Below are 19,994 nucleotides of genomic sequence, written 5' to 3' on the forward strand. Positions count from 1 at the left end.
CATTTGTAAGGGGGATTGACCCACCGGTGCAGTTGACGTGGCTATCACTTAAAGACACACCACTACGTGGCCCATGCCAGTGCTTAAAAGGCCCAGGTGTGTATGGGTTCAGTGATTAACATTAGTCACGTTACCATCTAAATGTCAAGCAAATTTTAAGCAAACTTTTAAAATGTCGCAAAAAAGAAAATGCGTTTCCATCAACTGGTTTAGAGCGAATAAACTGGACTACACAAAGCGTAGTTTCGTCACAAGTTGACGTTACGCATGGTTGTAGATTGCAAACCGGCTTGCTAGATCAAAGAGTTTAGAAGCGAAGTTCTTTGGCTAAAATGGAGAGAGGTAGCATTGTACAAGTTGGCCACCTGTGTGCAGAATCCAGGGTTGTGGCAGAGACATTTGGTGTCAGCGAGACAACCGTTCACCGCTGTGTGTACGCGGTGTGCAGGGCCAGACAATTCAAGCTGTTGAACCAATTCCTCAATTTACTCGACGTGGCAGAGGCACAGGCTACAGCGCACCGCAACTCCACCACGCACCTTGTGCCACAAGCGTACGGCGCACTGGAGGGGACCCGTATCCCAATCCTTCCCCCATCCGATGGATACCAGGACTATAGTCATGTGACTGACATGTTCGCTACGTCACAACTTATTCTGCAAAGCCGTTTCCATCTCCCATTTTGCGCATTAGCTCTTTTTCGAAAAAGGCAAAACCTACCTCAAGCGAGCGTAAAAACTTTTTTGCAAGTTTGAGGAAGTTTTTTTTTTTTTTTTTCCGAATTTTACCGTTTCCATCAACCTTTTCTAATGCAATACTTCAAAATGCGCATGAACATACGTTGATGGAAACATGACTAGTGATCGGAACGGCCTTGCCCTGGAGAGATAGTCTCTTCACTCAGAGAACCAAGGTTACCTTGTAACCGAACGTTCACTTTATCACAATGACCTTGTTTTAATTTAAGCAGTCAGTCTACCGCTTCAAACCAGATCATTTAAATTCCAAAATAGAAAATAGAACTGCATAACAAACATGAAAAAGGATATTTTGAATAAGAATAACACTAAATAACATAACACTCGAAATATTATATATTTACAGTTTAAACCCACTGTGTGTTTTATGCTGCAGCATACCCCAGCCTCACTTACGTAGTTTACTCACTCACTTAATTTTAAAAGACTATGGAAGACATTTTTGCCTGCATGGCAAGTGATGAAAATAGACTTCCTACAGGCTGAACATTGATATCCTCTAGAGCTGCAAAGATGATTCGATTAGTTGTAAACTATTAAACAAATCATCAACTATTTTGATAATCGATTAATCAGTTTGAGTCATTATTTATGAAAATTCTCTAATTCCAGTTGCTTAAATGTGAATATTTTCTAGTTTCTTCTCTCCTCTGTGACAGTAAACTAAATATCTTTGAGTTGTAGACAAAACAAGACATTTGAGGGCGTCATCTTGGGCTTTGGGAAACACTGATCCAAATTTGTCACCATTTTATAGACCAAACAACTGATCGAATAATCGATAAAAATAATCGACAATAAAAAAGAACCGTTAGTTGCAGCCCTAATATCCTCAGTCAAGTCATCCATCTTTGTTACAGTCTGACTAAACCTCTTAGGTAATACTGTCCAATACAAACACGATAGTAGTGTCCTAAAAGTGTACCCTAAGTAGTAGTATCCTAAAAGTGTAACAGGTAACTTAGCTGCACGCGAGTGTGTGCATGCATGTACGGCAGCTTTCAAAGGTCGGGGTCATCCCCCCTGAGGGTGTTGAACTCTTCGGGGGCAGAGTACTTGTCAGCACCATGACCAGCTGACTGCCGGAAGCCCGCTGAAATCTCATCGAAGGTGCGGCCCTTAGTCTCGGGAACCTTGAAGTAGGTGAAGGTGAAGAAGCCGAGCAGCAGGACGATGAAGATGATGAAGACGTATGGGCCGCAGAGTTGCTGGGGAGGCAAAACATTTCTTTTGAATAAGGGGAACAAGCTAAAGTATGTATACAGTCAACAGTTAAGCAAGTTGACGGCATTTTTGGACTGAATATACATGTACAATCATAGACTATAAAAAAATAATGGACGGAGCTTCCGAGTCTGAGAAGTGAAGCCGATGCTGAAGCTCCTTAAAGCTGCATTCTCTCTAACTTCCAGCAGGGGGATTTATGAGGACTATGGTTTGAACGTACACATGTTCCACCAAAACAAGTTCCTTCCTGAGACTATTTTGCAGAGGCACTGTTACTCCATGTGGCGTTTAGCACCGCCCACGACGATTGTGATTGGTTTAAAGTAATGCCAATAAACCAGAGCAGGTTTTTCTCCCATCCCAGAATGCTGTGTGGACTAGTCAGACCTTCCTCTGCAGCACTGTGGAGGAAGGTCTGGCAATGCGAGACTATGAAAGCTAGAACTAAATAGATATGGAATTTGAAAATGTATGTAATATAATCAGATTCCATACTGCATTTAGATTTGATAAAATGCTGTCGAACACAAGGGCTGTATTCATCCACCTGGAGGCCCAGGGTAAAAATGAACAGTAGGCCGCTATTGACATCTCACCTAAGTGGCAACTTCCAGGTCTGAGAAGTGAAGCCGATGCTGAAGCTCCTTAAAGCTGCGTTCTCTCTAACTTCTCGACTCCACCGGCTCCAAAAAGAAGTCTGTTTCTATTGAAGTCTGTGAGAAAATGAGCCTACTTCTCTCTTCATTTATTACCTCAGTTTCATAATGAGTTGATGGTCTCAATCACTAGTTCCAAGTCTTCTTCAACACAGCATGATGTTCATTTAGTAAATGATGCTCCCATTTATTTTAAAACAGACGATAAAGCAAGGGATGTTTTAGGACCTGTCAGTCAGGACAGAGGCTTAGCGATGCTAACCATGCTAATACTGTGGACATTAAAATAGACCTCAACTTGTTTTTGGCTGAGAGTGACCCTCTCACTGTGTGTTTTCATTTCAGCAAAGTTAATTGGAACATTTCATCACCTACAAATGTCTTGTTTAGCGTTATGGCAACCAAGCTAGCTAGCTACCGCTAGCGTTAGCTGATAACTTAAGGAAAAGTTTGCTGATTTTCTGTCCTGCCGTACATGCAGATGAACGGCGCCAGTACCCGGAGGTCCACGTTTATCCGCCAGTAAATCAGCGCTTGATGACTCGCTTCAGAAGGTTTGAAAATCAACAACTTTCCCCCTTTAGCGTTTAGCTTAGCGCAACACCATTGCAACCGTAAACAACTCTCTCCAGCTCCACCCTCTCATAACAAAACGTCCCATCCGGTAGCAAAAAAACCAAGTTGGCGCCGTCCAAATTGCCAAACTCGAGGCTTCAAAGCAGCCACAAACTAACCTGTGAACTCACGGATGCTTCTTCCACTATTTTAACAGTCTATTAATAAGTGTACAATGTAAGTATCATTTTAAATTAAAGATGTCTTACCTCGACATACGGGAAGCCAATTCCCACTAAGAAGTTGGCAGACCAATTGGACAAACCAGCAACTGCAATGGCAGACGGCCGCGGTCCTTGGCTGAAGAGCTCCGCCACGATGAACCAGGGGATGGGGCCAGGGCCAATTTCAAAAAAGGCCACGAAACTAAAGATGGCCGCAATGCTGACATAGGACATCCAACTGAGCTGGTCCTGAGAAACAGAGCACACCACAGAAGCTTTCAGTCACTGCATTTAAAAAAACCTAATGGATTTAAGACTGTGAAAGACAATCTCAAACACTTACCAACAACGCCATGGCAACAGTTAGGAAAACTGCTGAAACTGCCATTCCCATCAAACCAACAAGGTGAAGGGGTCTCCTGCCGACTCGCTCGACCACAAACAACTGCACAGAAGGAGAGAAAGTAGCTTATAGAGAGGTGAAGGCCCTCCCCTTCCGGTGGACCACCATGGGACCTTATTTCAGAAAAAAATATGTTCGGTAGTGAACGGGGGAGAGCCTAATATTGATTTGATCCCGTTTGAATTGAGCCATGAATTACACATATGATGTTTGTCAATTTAAAAGATAATTTTGCAAGTGAAGAAAGTCTCATTTTGTCATAAAACCGTTGAAGTGTAAGACGTCATTAGCAAGACTACAGACTTCAAAGTCTCTAAGTGACGTCTCTCGGAAGCTACGATGTCTGTGTGTTTGGTATAAGGACATCTTCCTCGTTCTTTCCCTTTTCAGCTGATAAAAAGACGCTGGATAAAACACATCAGGTAAGATAACGTTACATGTGTTGTGGAACAGAGCTAAGCTAGCCAGCTAGCGAGCTAGCGAGCAAGCCGAGCATCAAGCAAGGTGACGTATATTGTGCGAGACGAGAGATGTAGTTCAACTTTCAACTTTATTTTGTCCCCGGAGTGCAATTGGTTTTGCAGCAAGGCATATAATACATGAAAAACAACATAGACATATAATACAGAAGGAGTAGTGTGGTGACCTAAATACCAGTGGGCCAGAAGAACAACAATAGTCAACGACGCTCAAGTTGGCTTCTGATTTGCAGCGTCCGATCCTTTCAAATCAGCTTTGGCCGCCACTCTGGAAGACTTGGAGTTAAGTTTTTCTTTGAGAAAAGAACAAAGAACGGCACTGAAGTCATTCTTAAAAAAGGAAGATGTGTTCAGAGTTTTGCCGACCGGATATGGCAAAAGTTTAATCTATCAACCAGCTCCGCCCTCATACTCTGCTTCTGACTGGCTAGTAGTCCTTACCTAGCTACTGCACATGTGCGACTCCCAACAAAGATGGGACAGAAGTGCGATGCCTCACTCTGTAGCTAAAACAGAGAGCTCAACACACAGGGTGAAAAGAGGAGCTGCAGCAATGTGCAGTACAACAAAAATATGGTATTTTTTGAAAATTAAACTATGTAAACCTATTCTGATATAACCTCTAAATACAGTTATGAACCTGAAAATGAGCATAATATGAGCACCACATATGTGTAATTCATGGCTCAATTCAAACGGCATCAACACATTATTTGTCTCTTGCCCGTTCACTACAGCATATATTTTCTGAAATAAGGTCAGATGGTGGTCTACCAGAATGGGAGGGACTCGGCCTCTCTTTCTCCTTTTATGTTTGTGGTTCTTTTGTGACTTACAGAAACCACAGTGAAGGCAGTGTTGACCACTCCTGCACCGATGGTTGCATAAACAGGCTGGGACACTCCTGCTCGCTCAAAGATCCCAGTCGAGTAGTAAAACACCTAAAGATGATGACACAACACCGGGAACAGCTACTTTAGTTACAGTTACATTTGCTACAGTTTGTCTTAGTATGTGTATACACAGGCCTTCTCGGTCAGGGTATCATTGGATAATCTGTAATTCATTTGTGTTTAAAAAAAGAATGAAAAAAAACATATCTGTTATTTGGGTAAAAACAAAAAACATAGAAAAACTGGTTTCTGGTGTCAGAACAAAAAAGGAAAAAAATCAATCAAAAACAGCCTGCTTTTTTGTTTTTGGCACTTCCTTTTATCAATAATTCTTTTGGATTGAAAGATGAAAAAGTATGTGCACAATTTGTTATATCACTTTTAAACCAAAAACAGAAGTTACATAGGGTTTTTTTAATTTTGTTTTTTGAACAAAAACTGAATCAGGTGGTCTGTTCGTTTTTTTATTCCAAACAAAAAAACTAGAAACACATAAAAGATATAAGGTTTTCTCATTGTTTTATTACAAATGAATTACGGATCATCCAGTGATACCCAGGCCCTTCTTCTTATGCATCTGAGGTGTAGCCAGACCTTCCTCCACGGTGCTGTGGAGATCTGGCAATGCGAGACTACTGTTTGTCAGATCTCGTCCATCTGACACGGATGACTTACAGCGTTGATTCCAGACAGCTGCTGCGAGAGCTGCAGCATGATGGCAACAAAGATGGGCTGGCGGTACGTGGGGGAGCGGAACAGCTCGGGGATGGTCACCGTCTTCTCCCTCATCATCTGCTGGCTCTCCTCCTTCATCTCCTGCATGTCGTTGCTCACCTCGTCAGTGCCCCGCAGCTTCACCAGGACTGGAGGACAGGAGGTCAAGTTAGTACATCATCAGCCTGGAAAGGAATTTATAAAGCTGTCACAGGTTACCTTACAATACGATACACGGCTCACGATACCGTTAATATCACGATACAGCAATACTGCAATAATTAATATGTTGCTAGACAATCCTGTAATAATGCATCGTGATATCGGTCTAAATGTGAATACTAAATGCCCGTGAAAAGCTTAAGATCAGGTTTTCTATCTTTATTCACTGCAAGTTTTGTGAAATGTGTGTATGTGTATGTGTGTGTGTGTGTGTGTGTGTGTGTGTGTGTGTGTGTGTGTGTGTGTGTGTGCATGCGTGTTTGTGTGTGCGTGTGTGTGTGTGTGTGTATGCATGCGTGTGTGTGTGTGTTTTTGTGTGTGTGTGTGTGTGTGTGTCTGCGTGTGTGTGTGTGTGTGTGTGTGTGTGTGTGTGTGTGTGTGTGTGTGTGTGTGTGTGTGTGTGTGTGTGTGTGTGTGTGTGTGTGTGTGTGTGTGTGTGTGTGTGTGTGTGTGTGTGTGTGTGTGTGTGTGTGTGTGTGTGTGTGTGTGTGTTTTGTTGTGTGTGTGTGTTTTGTTGTGTGTGTGTGTGTGTGTGTGTGTGTGTGTGTGTGTGTGTGTGTGTGTGTGTGTGTGTGTGTGTGTGTGTGTGTGTGTGTGTATGTGTGGGCTTGTTTAACTATATCCATGGGGTCCAAAAACCGGGAGTCCAGTATACTTGTGGGGCCCAAAATGCTGGACCCCACAAGTTTAAAGGGCTGTTTGAGGGTTAAGACTTGGTTTTAGGATTAGGGATAACGGGTCACCACAAAGATAGTGCCACAAACCTGTGTGTGTGTGTGTGTGTGTGTGTGTGTGTGTGTGTGTGTGTGTGCGTGCGTTTGTCTCACTACTGTGGGCCTTGCTCTCATCGTTGAGGTTGATAAGGACGTATCGGGGGCTCTCGGGGCAGAGCGGCAGCAGGACACACTGCAGCACAGACGGCAGCAGAGTGAAACCCAACAGGAGCGGCCACAGGGAGGCGTTCCCCATGATGAACTCAATCCCAAAGATCTACACAACACACAGCACACTGCTTACTCACACTGTACACACTACATTTAGTACTACCATAACACTAATGTATTTCATGATTTATATATAAATTACTGTCTCCACAAAAATACTTTATTAATGCAGACAAAATATTTATCGTTAAATTAAATGTAAAAAGAAAATCCACATATTAATAAATGAAGCCTCACAAATGCACTCAGACATTTCTTGTTTTAAACAAATGTAATATAAAGAATGTGGAAAGATGGTGATGGTTGAAAAAAGTCCAACAATCACTTCCTACTTATTTCCTGTTTGTCTCTCACTTCTGGTTTGTCACCCCGAAGAAGGCCTGTGTGCCGCAATGCGTTGATGTGTATTTTTTTACCTTTTGCTATGCATAAGCCGCATCCATAAAGGCTTTCTAATATATATTTTTATTTTTTTTTATTTAACCTTTATTTAACCAGTTAGGCCGTTGAGAACAGGTTCTCATTTGCAACGGCGACCTGGCCAAGACAAGCGTAGGCGTGCAAAACAACAAATAGTTTAACATTCAATACAGTACAAGAACATAGAAAACAATATGCTACATAAAGTGCAGAATATACTGTATGTATTTAAAAGTAATTGCAATGTTCATCCTACGAAAACTTATGCACACCCATTCGTATGGTATCCTACTAAATTAGGCCACCGCTGGCTGGTCACATGACGATCGATCACATCATGACCTGTCAGGTCATGAAAAGGTGAGCACCATGAAGTGCTCGTTGTTTCAGCGGCTGTTACAGTTTACAGTTACAAGTTTAGCTGAAGAAAGTGAGCATCATGCGGCACGTTTCCTGGGTGAGAATCGTGTGTTTACCCCGGGACGCGTACTCCGCTTCAAGTTGAAAGCCATTTGCCAGCATTTGTGTGGGGGTTTGTTGAGACTCCCCTGCCACAGCTTGATTTAAAAATGTTTGGTTTTTTTCAAAGGGGATTATCTGTAGCCAATCAGATACCTCCTTCCATTGCAGCCAATCACACGTGTGTAGATTGGAGAGTATGGTGTAATGTGAACAACAAGGCCACACAGAATCTGTGAACGCAGAATTTCCGTAGAATTTTATGCAGATTTTCCGCAGATTTTAAACAAACTAGAACAATTTAAATACAACTTAGAATGTTGACACATCTCCACCGCAAGCAGAAAAACAGTCTGCTACATTCTGCAGATTTTCATCCTAGATCATCGCTGAAAACTGTAAATATCTGCAGATTCTGTTTGCGTCTGGTGATCACATAGCAATACATCAGCATGGTCTGCACTTATGATTTAAAACATGAGGAGTTATTACAGTGCATTACTTTTCGTAGCGATTTGTATGAATGGTTCATGAGAACAGCCCAAACTATCACACTATATGGAGACTTTTTTTCTCATTCTAAAGCTACTGAAGATGGGAAATGAAGAAAGCAATCATGAGGTCAAGAGTTAAGGATCCCACCTGTGCCATGAGAATGCCGATCACTACACCAAGTTGATGCAGAGTTCCTAATGCTCCGCGGAGAGACGTGGGTGAGATTTCCTCAACGTACATGGGCACAAAGCCAGTGCAGAGGCCGCAGTAGAGACCCACTATGAAACGTCCAACGATGAGCATCTCAAAGGAAGCAGCCAGCTTGGAGAGGCCCATAAACAGAGCAGCAATGAAGGCAAGCACATTGGCCATCAGCATGGAGTTCCTCCTTTAGAGATAAGAAGAGTATTCATTGATTGTGTGTCATTCTTAAAGGTGTGATTTAATGTTGCTGGTCATTGGAAGAGTAAAAGGAGATTCATTCCCATCTTTATTTAAGAGTCTAGTCTTTCAACATGAGAGTATTTGGCATTGATTACCCATTCGGGTTTTTGTAAAGTTTTCCTCTTAAAACTCTGTCCTTTTTTGTTTTGACCAATTATTTCTAGTCATAGTTCCATTATCGGTAACACTTTACAATAAGGTACAAAAAATGTAGGTAGTTACTGAGGAACGAATGAGGAATGAATGGTTAGTTAATGATTAGTTACTGATTGACTGATTCAAGCACTAATGATTAGTTACTGGTAAACAGAATGGTAGCTACTATTAAATGCGTTACTCATTCTTTGGTTACACTTTACTTGAAGGTATCTACATAAGAGTGACATGACACTGTCATGAACGTTATAAACAAGTCATAAACGTTTATGACATTACGCTTCTGTCATCAAGTGTGATTCGGTTTTTGTCATGACAAGTTAGGTTTAGAGTTAGGGTTCAGGTGTCATCATGTCACTCTTATGTAGATACCTTCAAATAAAGTGTTACCCATTCTTTTAACAGTAGCTACCATTCCGTTTAAGATAAGATAAGATAAGATAGACTTTATTAATCCCACACTGGGGAAATTCCTTTGCTACAGCAGCTCAAAAGAAAAAAATTTGCACATATCTGAATAACACAAATACACATTAAGTAGACATAAATAAATACATAAAGTATAAGAAATAGAAAGAATATAATTAGTTATAATAATAAGAGTAATAAAACAAACATATTTACAAAATAACACCCTTATATAAACAGACAGTATATAAACAGATATAGAGATGAGTAAGGTAAGGTTTACCAGTAACTAATCATTAACTAACCATTTGTTACTAATTCATTCCTCATTCATTCCTCATCAGTTCCTCAGTAACTACCTACATTTTTGTGTACCCTATTGTAAATTGTTACCCCATTGTCTTTATTGTTACTTGCCGCTGTAATCCGTCATACCCACACCGGCACCAGTAGATGCCAGCCCACCAAGAGCCTGGGTCTGTCCGAGGTTTCTGCCTAAAAGGAAGTTTTCCCCTCACTCGAGGTTTCTGCCTAAACCCTGTTGCACCAAATGCTTGCTCTTTGGGGAATTGAAATTGTAAATTATAGAGTGTAGTCTAAACCTACTCTATCTGTAAAGTGTCTTGAGATAACTCTTGTTATGATTCTATACTATAAATAAAATTGAAATTGAACCGTTGCGGGTGCGTTAGCTTTACTTTAGAACGTCCCTTGCGGGCGGTTACTCTTTAACCAGGTTCATCGACTCCCACCCTCGACTTTTGGAATAAAAGGACAGTTAATGTATATATAAACCAGCACCAGTACTTTTTATTTTACTATAATTTGCTCTGTGTATAGCTTTAGTCCGCTAACTTCTGGTTTGACAAGCATGTGGGAAATGCGAACACATATGAGTGCAAGCACACAGTTTGAGCAGAAGCAGAGAACATCTTAGCACAAGCAGTGGCTTTTTGAGTGTGAGGAGAGATGTTTGAGGGAAAGCATTTTTAAAATCTGAACGTGAAATCAATGAGAAATGCACTCAAATTGCAAGACCACACTCTCTTGAATAAAGATAGGAATTCACAGTATTTCCATAGTCATACCTGCCAAAACGGTTGACAAAGAGGCCGACAGAGAAGGAGCCGAACATTCCTCCTACAGAGAAGATGGCGACAGAGAGCGACCACAGAGCTGTTAAAGTGGTCTGAGGGATGGGCTCTGAAAACCTGCTGCTCCACGTCTCATTGTAGAAGCTCTCAATGATCTGAAACACAAAAACAACACACGGTAGACTCAATGTGCATTCCGCCGGATGTCCGTTACCTTCCTCTTCCTTTGTGTTGGCGTTCTAACCTCCGGTGGATTTGTGAGGACTATGGTTAACTGCTCCTCAGATCTCTGCAGGGTAAATCCAGACAGCTAGCTAGACTATCTGTCCAATCTGAGTTTTCTGTTGCACGACTAAAACTACTTTTGAACGTACACATGTTCCACCAAAACAAGTTCCTTCCCGAGGCTATTTTGCAGAGGCACTTTGGCTCCGTCTGGCTCTTAGCACCGCCCAAGATGATTGTGATTGGTTTCATGAAATGGCAATAAACCAGAGCACGTTTTTCTCCCATCCCAGAATGCTAGCCAGACCTTCCTAAGCAGTGCTGTGGAGGAAGGTCTGGCAAAGCGAGACAACTCGGTCCACCACTTCAGCCCAGACTGAAATAATTCATTGACCGGATAGTTTCGGAGCCACCGGATGTTCCATCACCTTCCGCTTTCTTTGTGTTTGCGTTCTAAACTCTGGTTGCTTCGAGGAACAGCAACCGGAACCTCTGAGCTAGAAAGCAAACGTTACACGCTGAAAATGTCAAGTTTTGAAGAAAATTTGCATCGTGCAGCAAGACAGGCCTGCTTGGTTCTTTCAGGGAATGATTGTAAAGATTTACAAAGAATATGTTTACAGCAGTTACTCTCTTACTGGGACGTTTTGGGACTGATTGGTGGGATTGCTGTGGACGAAGTACACACGGAGATACACTGGTAAGAGCTAATGAGGTTTAACCATGTATCAGCTAATTTAAATAGCTCACGTTACTGTATTGTGTCAACAGTTAACTTAATTTAATGTTGTTTATGTGGCGTTTTCTTTTGTGGGGTGCAAATGTTCCACTAAAACTTAATAAAAACTTAAAATTTAGCAGAGCCACCGTCGCTGCGTCCGGAGCTTAGCGCCGCCCAAGACAATTGTGATTGGTTTAAAGAAAAAATACCGTTTTTTCCTCCTATCCCAGAATGCATCTGTGGTGTAGCCAGACCTTACTCCACAGCGCAGACTAGACAGAAAGTAACCATAACACTGTGGCAGCATACACAGCATTATTCACAATATCCATGTTGGAAAATAGGAAATTTGGTGGAGGAACAACACTAACCCACTATGCATTATGCTGTTCTATAGCCTACCCCCACTTTGTTTGGGATTTTTCCACATTGGGTCATTACAAATGATTGTCATTATGAACTAAGTCTTAGGCAGTAGTCCACCAGCACAACATCTTAACTTGCCTGGTAAGCTTGAGCTCCTTAATCCTTAATGCCTCCAACTGCTTTATCTCATTAACCTGCTCCCTGTCATTTCAGATATCTGTCAGACCCCCTCAGAGGCTTGTTAGCATGCAAAAAAACTAAAATCCCTGCTCGGACTTAAACAGGTGACATGCAACATTGCATGTCACCTATCACCTGTCACCTGTCACCTGTGTTTCCAACGCCTCCTTTTAAAAGCATATTTTCTTTGTTGTCCTTAACAACAAAAAATCAACAATAACACGTATCACATCCTTTGTAATTGAAAAATGTGTATGGAAAAAAGCCTCTGTGGAAACCATAGAGTGTATAAAAGAATTAGTCTCGCATTGCCAGACCTTCCTCCACAGCACTGTGGTCCACACAGCATTCTGGGATGGGAGTGAAATGTGCTCTGGTTTATTGGCATTTCTTGAAACCAATCACAATCGTCTTGGCTAAGCTCACTAAGCTCCAGACAGAGCCACGGTGCCTCTGCTAAATAGTCTTGGGAAGGAACTTGTTTTGGTGGAACATGTGTACGTTCAAAAGGTGTTTTAGTCGTGCAACAGAAAACGTTGTCGATATATAGACTATATCCTTTGTAATTGAATAATTTACGTGTAACAAATACGTATTTTGGAGCCAGATATGACCATATTTGGATAAAAGGGTGGAGCTAGTGAGAATGATTCATCTAAGCCAGTGTTGTTTATGGTTTCAACGGTGCTAATTTAAACGCTAAAAGAGGTAAAGTTGTCAATTTTCAAGCCTTCTGAAGCGAGTCATCCACGGGAGATTTACCGGCGGATAAACACAGACCTCTGGGTACTGGAGCCGTTCATCTGCATGTACGGCAGAACAGAAAATCAGCAAACTTCCCCATAAGTTACCAGCTAACGCTAGCGGTAGCTAGCTAGCTTGGTTGGCAGAACGCTGAACAAGACATTTTTAGGTGACCAAAACGTTACAATTAACTTTGCCACACAGTGAGAGGGTCAAAGTTTAAGAAAACACGGACAACACCCAAGAACAAGTTAAGGTCTATTTTAATGTGCATATTGCCATGATTAGCATTGCTAAGTTTAGCTTAGCGCAGCACCATTGCATCATACACAACACAGGCATGGCCGCGTCATCCTCCGCAGCTCCGCCCTCTCTTCAAAAACTGTCATGTCCGGTTTAAAAAAACCAAGATGGCAACACCCAAACTCGAGGCTTTAAAATGGCAGTCCACAAACCAATGGGTGACTTTATGGAGGCTACGTCCACTATTTTTACTGTCTATGGTTTTGGTGTACTAACATTATTATTGAGAGTGTGAAAACCAATTTAATCATAATGGATGCTTTGCTAGATTATATTACTTTATATAAATGAAGCAAATAACCTTTGTATTACTTTTATATGCTTGCTTTTTTGTATATGTTTGTTTTGTTGCTGTTCTGAAACTATGCCCTTGTGCTTAGCAGAAGCAAATCTAGGTTTCTGAGTGTGCGCCCATGCATTTCGTCTTTATATTTTCACAATGAAATCTAAAGTTTGAGATGGATCTTTTCAGTCAAGGTGAACTAAATCAGTTCTGGAAATAAATGCTGGGATGGTGAAGCCATTAAATGTACCACCTGGATTCAGCTTTTACCTGAAAATACCTTCCATTACCACTAGTTCATGTTATGTTATTCCTCTCCCACTTTCATCATTATTCTCACACATTTCTTTATATATTTTTGAAAACGAAATACTCACATTCTGAGGAGCATTGATTACACCAGTATTGTAGCCAAACTGGAGAGAGCCAATCACAGCTGTGCCGACAGCCATCATCAGCTGGGGTGTCACCTGTTGTTAAGACAGAGAGACAAAGATCTAACATTACATGTCATTTACATTACATTAAATTACATTACATTACATGTCGTTTAGCTGACGCTTTTATCCAAAGCGACTTCCAATTAATGCTTCCAATTAATGCTTTCAACCTTGAAGGTGCAAACTCCAGACAACTAGTAGTAAGTGCAAGTACATTAGCTTTAGATAAGCAAAACTACAAAGAGCCGTATGAAAGTGCAGCTTTAAGAATATATATATATATATATATATATATATATATATATATATATATATATATATATATATATATATATATATATTTATATTAATAAAGTTTAATCTACAGCAATGCATCATGGTCTATAACAGGGGTGTCAAACTCAGTTTCACTAAGGATGCACTGGAAAATAAGAATCACATCCAGCGCCTGGATGTCTGACTGACATGCTTTTATTTAAGAGAAAAAAAAACTAGTCTTCTCACTTACAGTTTCGTCGACATAAAGCCCTAAAAAAGTCAGCAAAAAAGTAACTTAGCCATCATAGAAAACAATTGCCAAAAAAGGTAAAAACAAAAGCGCAAAAAAACATCAAAAAAAGTGCCAAAAAACATTGAACAAGCGCTAAAATTTTTTTTGAAAAATCGTCAAAAAAAGCATCATCAAAAGTGACAAAAACGTCAGAAAAAGTAACAAAATGTCAAAAAAATTACAACATCTAAGTGGCGCAAAAATGATTGGAAACCCAAATTGATATGCTAGCCGGGTTAAAATCTGCGAGGGGCCAGATTTGGCCCACGGGTCATGAGTTTGACACATGTGGTCAATAAGATCATCATATGTTTGTAGTGTCGCTGTCCTGTAAGAACCACATATCTCTAAAAACTTTTAAAACTTTTCATGGTGTCAGAAAATCTGTTTTCAGCTTTGTGACGATGCATCTTTCAGCTGATCCAAAACACACATAAAGGAATGCTTCATCCTTAAGTTTAACGCAAACATTCAACATCAACACATCTAGAGATGGTTTTCACTGGACAGGAAGGGAATGGAAAACAACGGTAGTGAGTAGTATGAAACACCGTAAATCCATTTGGGGTGGTGAATTGGTCAAACGACATAGGACTTTCACCCAGGAGACCGGAATGCATGTCCTGGGTGTGACTTACACATACATTTTGTAACCCCATCCACGATCTTTCCCTAACCCTAACTAAATGGTTTTACCCTGCACGTTGAGAAATGACGCAAAGGGTCCCGACCCAGAGCGTCAAAAAGTGTCGCAAAGGGGGTCCTGACCACGAGCGTTGAAAAATCACACCAAAGGGGTACCCAAGAGCGTCAAATATGACCGCGGATGGGATTATATTGGAATTATTTAAATAAGAAAACCTGCGTCGGACTGAGACGCTAAAGGAGACTTTTTGCGTGAGTAACTAACGCCAAAGGCCCCTGACCCAGCATCCTGTTCTCTCCCCCAACTTGTAAAAACATGACGCTTGGTCAGTGTCTCTCAGTGTCAGATACCGACGCAAAAATCACCCTTTAGCGTTTGTATGGATCGCACCGGGCAGAGCAGCAGCTCGACCGCGGCGCTGTAAGATGACGTAGTATTAAGAGAGACAACGGTAACGAGTATTATGGAAGACCAAAAATCCGCGTAAGAAGGCAGGTTGGGTCAAAGAACACAGGACTTTCACCCAGAAGACCAGAGTTCATGTCCCGTTCTTGTCCCGCGTCACTGAGACCTACATCCCAACCCAGAGCGTCAAAAAGTGACGCCAAGAGTCCCGAAGAACAGGTCTAAATGTGACGCTAAAAGAGACTTTTTGCATCATTAACAAACACCAAAGGCCCCTGACCAAGCGTCACCTTGGGGTCCATTGTTTCACAATCCATCCATGCTGTCAGTTCAGCATCAAAGAGTTTGGAACCCATTGACATATTAAATTAAACACGGGCAGTAAATCTACCTCTGAGCTCAAATGATTAATTAGACAGGCTGAGTGGATTGGCCATGTTGTTGTTAGGAATTAAAGAAGCCAAGAGGTTCAACGTAGGTGAATGCAACAAAGTTAGCTGTGTAGCTATACTTAGCTACATGAAAATAGGCTTTCAAGTCCGCTGTGGTGCTCTCATTGGACAGAAGAATGAAAACATACACACAGAGAAAAGTCTCTCACACTACACACTAAAGCACACTAAGCAGGCTCAGGCGTGAAAATTTGTACTTGTAACTCAAAGCTTGTGCTTGTAACTTCAGTAACACAGATGGGAAATGTGTGTGTCCATTGCTCAGACTTTACGAAACCTCACTGTTGAAAATATTCCTCCACAAATTTAAATGACACATGCACAAAATAATTCTATGGCTACAAAACGTTTTTACACTCGCACAAAATAATTCTACGGTCACAAAGCGTTTTTACCAACGAGTTCTCACTCTCACTCTAACTTTGGACAGTGGCTATCAGCGTCTGAAGCGACGAAAAAGGCGTCCTTCAGTGTGCTTGTAGAACGTACCGGGGAGAGCAGGCAGCTACATGGGGTTTAGTGAGTCGTATGTAAGGCCGAAATTCCGCGTAGGGAGGTTGGTTGGGGGGTTTGTGTCCCGGTTGTCACGTTTCCTAAAGTCGCTTTCTTCTTTAACTGTCCCATTATTCCCGCGTGTCACGGAAACGTAAGACCACCCACGACCTTTTCCTTAACATAACTGCGTCAAAAGGGACGCCAATAGTCCCGACCAAGCACGTTTAGTTAAAGCGCGTTATATGGCGCTAAAGGAGACTTTAAAGCAGCCATATTATGCTCATTTTCAGGTTCATTATTGTATTTTAAGGTTGTACCAGAATAGGTTTACATGGTTTAATTTTCAAAAAACACCATATTGTTGTTGTACTGCACCGCTCTCTCTCACTGCTGCAGATCCTCTTTTCAGCTGGTCTCTGTTTTAGCTACAGAGTGAGACCTCTTTTCTTCTTCTTCTTCTATACTATCTTTGATTGCACTCGCACATGCGCAGTAGCTCAGATGTAGATCATGTCAGCTAGCTAGCTCCATAGACAGTAAAAGAAAGGCTGTTTCTACAACTTTGGTCAGTTACAAGGCAGGATTAGCTGGGAGACTTCTAAATGAGGGCGCACATGGAAGTAGTTCTTTTGTAGATTATGGTGAACTTGTGTGTGTTGTAGCAGTGCTTTGCTATTGAGAACGAGGTAGCATGCTAGCATTAGCATGTTAGCATTAGCGTTAGCATGCTAACGCTAACGCTACGAGCTAATGGTTGCGGTTAGCCTGCTTGTTTCGGCTTGTGACGTCACAAGCCGTGCTGATTTTGAACAGCTCACCCAGAGACTAAAGGCAGGACACATTCAGAAACCGTATCTCACTCTAAACAGCATGGGTGGATTTTTTTCAAAGTTTGTATGTGTGTGGAAGCACCAGAGACACAACATAACACCCCAAATCCCAGAAAAACTGTTTTTTTCATAATATGGGCACTTTAAGCGTCAATAACAATGACAAAGGCACCTGACCGAGTGTCCGTATTTTACGAGATGGGAGTGAGAATGTGTTATTTTTACACACGCACAAAATAATGCTATGGCTACAAAACATTTTTACACACCCTTATTGGATTCCGTAGATTTCAGCATGTGATGTTTTCACACTGGACAGACACAAACTTAAGACCAAACATACGATGGTTTCACATAGGCGTAAAAAAAGTATTTAAAAAAAGAAAAGTACAATTTTGTTATCATGAGAATGCTTTGCATCAGTATTTCCATGTTCCGCTTCTCTATACTTCTTCTTCACTACATTTAAAAAGGTAATATTGTACTTTTTACTCCTCTACATGTATTTGAGGGACACACCCGTCTACCTGTTGTCTACATTAATATTTCACAACTCTACCGGAGTTTTCCAAACCATTAAAAGGCTTCGGTTAAGCACTTAAGCAGTTTGGCCGAATGAATGTAACTAAATGACTTTTCTCACATCTAATGATTGTAGTTGAACTTCTTTAGCAAGTTTTGTCTTTAACTTTTTTGAGGGTTAGTTATTTATTATCTGCTCTAGTATGTCCAACGTTTAAGACACAGATATGGTAACGGTCCAAAATCATGTGAAATTGCATATTTCTTTAAATAGAAAAAGGTAATATTTTTTTGAGGGAGGACCCCTAAACCCCTCACCAAATACTAGGGCTGGGTGTAGTTCTATTATTTTGAAAGGACATTTACGTAATCAAGGCACCTGAAGTAAAGTAATATCATCTGTTCACCTGTTCTGTTTTTTGTGACTAAGAGAGGGGGTTGAAAGGGGGAAGTCTCATTTTTTGCTGACCGCTGTTCTCACGCTTGTTTTATGCTTTTCTAAATACTGTTTATGACTTTTGGACACAACTTCGTATGACAGTAACACAAGCATGGGATGTATTGGAAGCAGAACCTTGTTTGTGTTAGTGTAAATAAACTGGAATCCGTAATCATTAAGCGCGTCTGGCAAGTTATTCCCCTACTCAGCCTCTCTGCGGCTAAAATTAAAGTCTCGGATTGCTGCCTACACTGGGTTTGAATAATCATTTCTCCAATTAAAATGGATCTTAGACTTTTGAGTATTTCTATATGTGAGAAGAGAATGAAGTGTTCTCTTGTTGGGGTGGGAAATAACTGACGAAATAGAAAAGTGTTTTTCTGTTACCTGTCTTATATAATCAAAACAATAAACATATTGTTCAAAAAAATGGATCTTTGATTGAGTGATCTGATATCCAATAATAAAATCCAGAAATCGATCTTTTAATGAATGCCTTGAATGCCTCCACTTGCCATTCACCAGAAGTGTATATATTTGCGTACTTTGGTTTAGTGTTCTGCCCCTTTAAAACATGTGCGCGGTTGTTTTTAAGGGGAATGACGCACGTTACGGTCTTCCCAGTTTAACTTACCAGTGTAAGCGGGAGGTCATGTTTATAACACCGTGCAAATTATTTTAAAGAGATTGTTCACTTTTTCCATTATGTTGATGTTTATTGTATGTACCTAGAGGATGTTAAACTATGGACGAAGACAAAGTGCAATTGTTGATTTACCTGATTTACCTGTAAGCCATGTTGCTAGCTAAATAAGCTGTGTGTATTTGTGTGTGTTTCCATATATCTGGTGTCATCATTTCCATGGATGAATATTCAAGAACAATCCAGTGACTGCACTGTTTCTCTATTACCCATAGGCGTAATTTACAGGGCTGATGCACCCCCTCCAATAATCAAAACTGACTAGTGCAATCCCCCAAAAAACCTATTATAAGACATTTGCACCATAACTTGATGCAAATTGTTGCAGCCAGAATGCAGGAAATTAAGTGTTTTATATGATCAAAATTTCTATTTTGCTCAAAAGTGGAGATCTCAAACCCCCCCGATGTTGAACCCAAAGTTATGCCCAGTATTGCCAGAATAAAAACTACTCAACTGGGAATACCGACATATGGCTGTCACTCACTATGATTTTAAATTGTCAGAGGGTGCTGTTTTAACCTGCCACGCAAAACGTGAGAAACTGGACGTCCACCTTCGTCAGAAGAGCGTCATGCCTCCTTTCCACAACTATTCAGTTTTTTAACATTGTCAGCAGCAGTTACCTGGCCGCTGCACTCCATCCCGGCTGCCTGGATCACTCAAACTCCAGACTTTACTTCACAAAATCTGGATCGTTAGTAATCCGTCAGGTCAGTATATCTTATATACTCAACAAAAGCATGTCGGCATGATGCTGTCTGCTCTATCGTTCACTCCAACCTCAATGTAAACAAATCTTACTCAGTTTCTCCCTCCGTTTACCTGCTGCCCTAAGCAGCTTAATGACGTCAGCACTAAGTGGATCTTGATGTGCTGCTGTGCCTCCAGAGGAGTAGGAGAATCACTCACGCTGATTGGCTGAGAGGAAAACACATCAAGACCAACACATGTATTATCACAGTGGTAACAACTCAATTCTTTAAACTGGATTTTCACGCAAAGCCCCAACAAAAAGCCAAGCCCACTAAATCAATATGGTCGTTCCACCAATCGGTCCCATAACGTCCCAGTTAGAGAGGAAACGCCCTAAACATATTCTTTGTAAATCTTTACAATCATTCCCCGAAAGAAGCAAG

At 41.1% G+C, this 19,994-nt stretch overlaps 1 protein-coding gene across 1 annotated transcript; it reads right to left on the minus strand.

Annotated features, from left to right (window-relative positions):
* Window positions 1-778: 778 nt before the first annotated feature.
* Window positions 779-19,649, minus strand: LOC116058858 (solute carrier family 2, facilitated glucose transporter member 1-like). The gene is made up of 10 exons (XM_031311793.2): window positions 19,482-19,649; window positions 13,751-13,843; window positions 10,546-10,706; window positions 8,597-8,837; window positions 6,959-7,121; window positions 5,871-6,058; window positions 5,139-5,243; window positions 3,764-3,865; window positions 3,466-3,669; window positions 779-1,966 (listed from the first exon to the last, which is right to left on the minus strand). The coding sequence occupies exons 1-10, from the start codon at window positions 19,497-19,499 to the stop codon at window positions 1,760-1,762; spliced, it is 1,482 nt and encodes a 493-aa protein (XP_031167653.1). The 5' UTR covers window positions 19,500-19,649; the 3' UTR covers window positions 779-1,759.
* Window positions 19,650-19,994: the final 345 nt, after the last annotated feature.

This window comes from Sander lucioperca, chromosome 12, assembly GCF_008315115.2.
Source record: "Sander lucioperca isolate FBNREF2018 chromosome 12, SLUC_FBN_1.2, whole genome shotgun sequence".
NCBI classification, from domain to species: Eukaryota; Metazoa; Chordata; class Actinopteri; order Perciformes; family Percidae; genus Sander; species Sander lucioperca.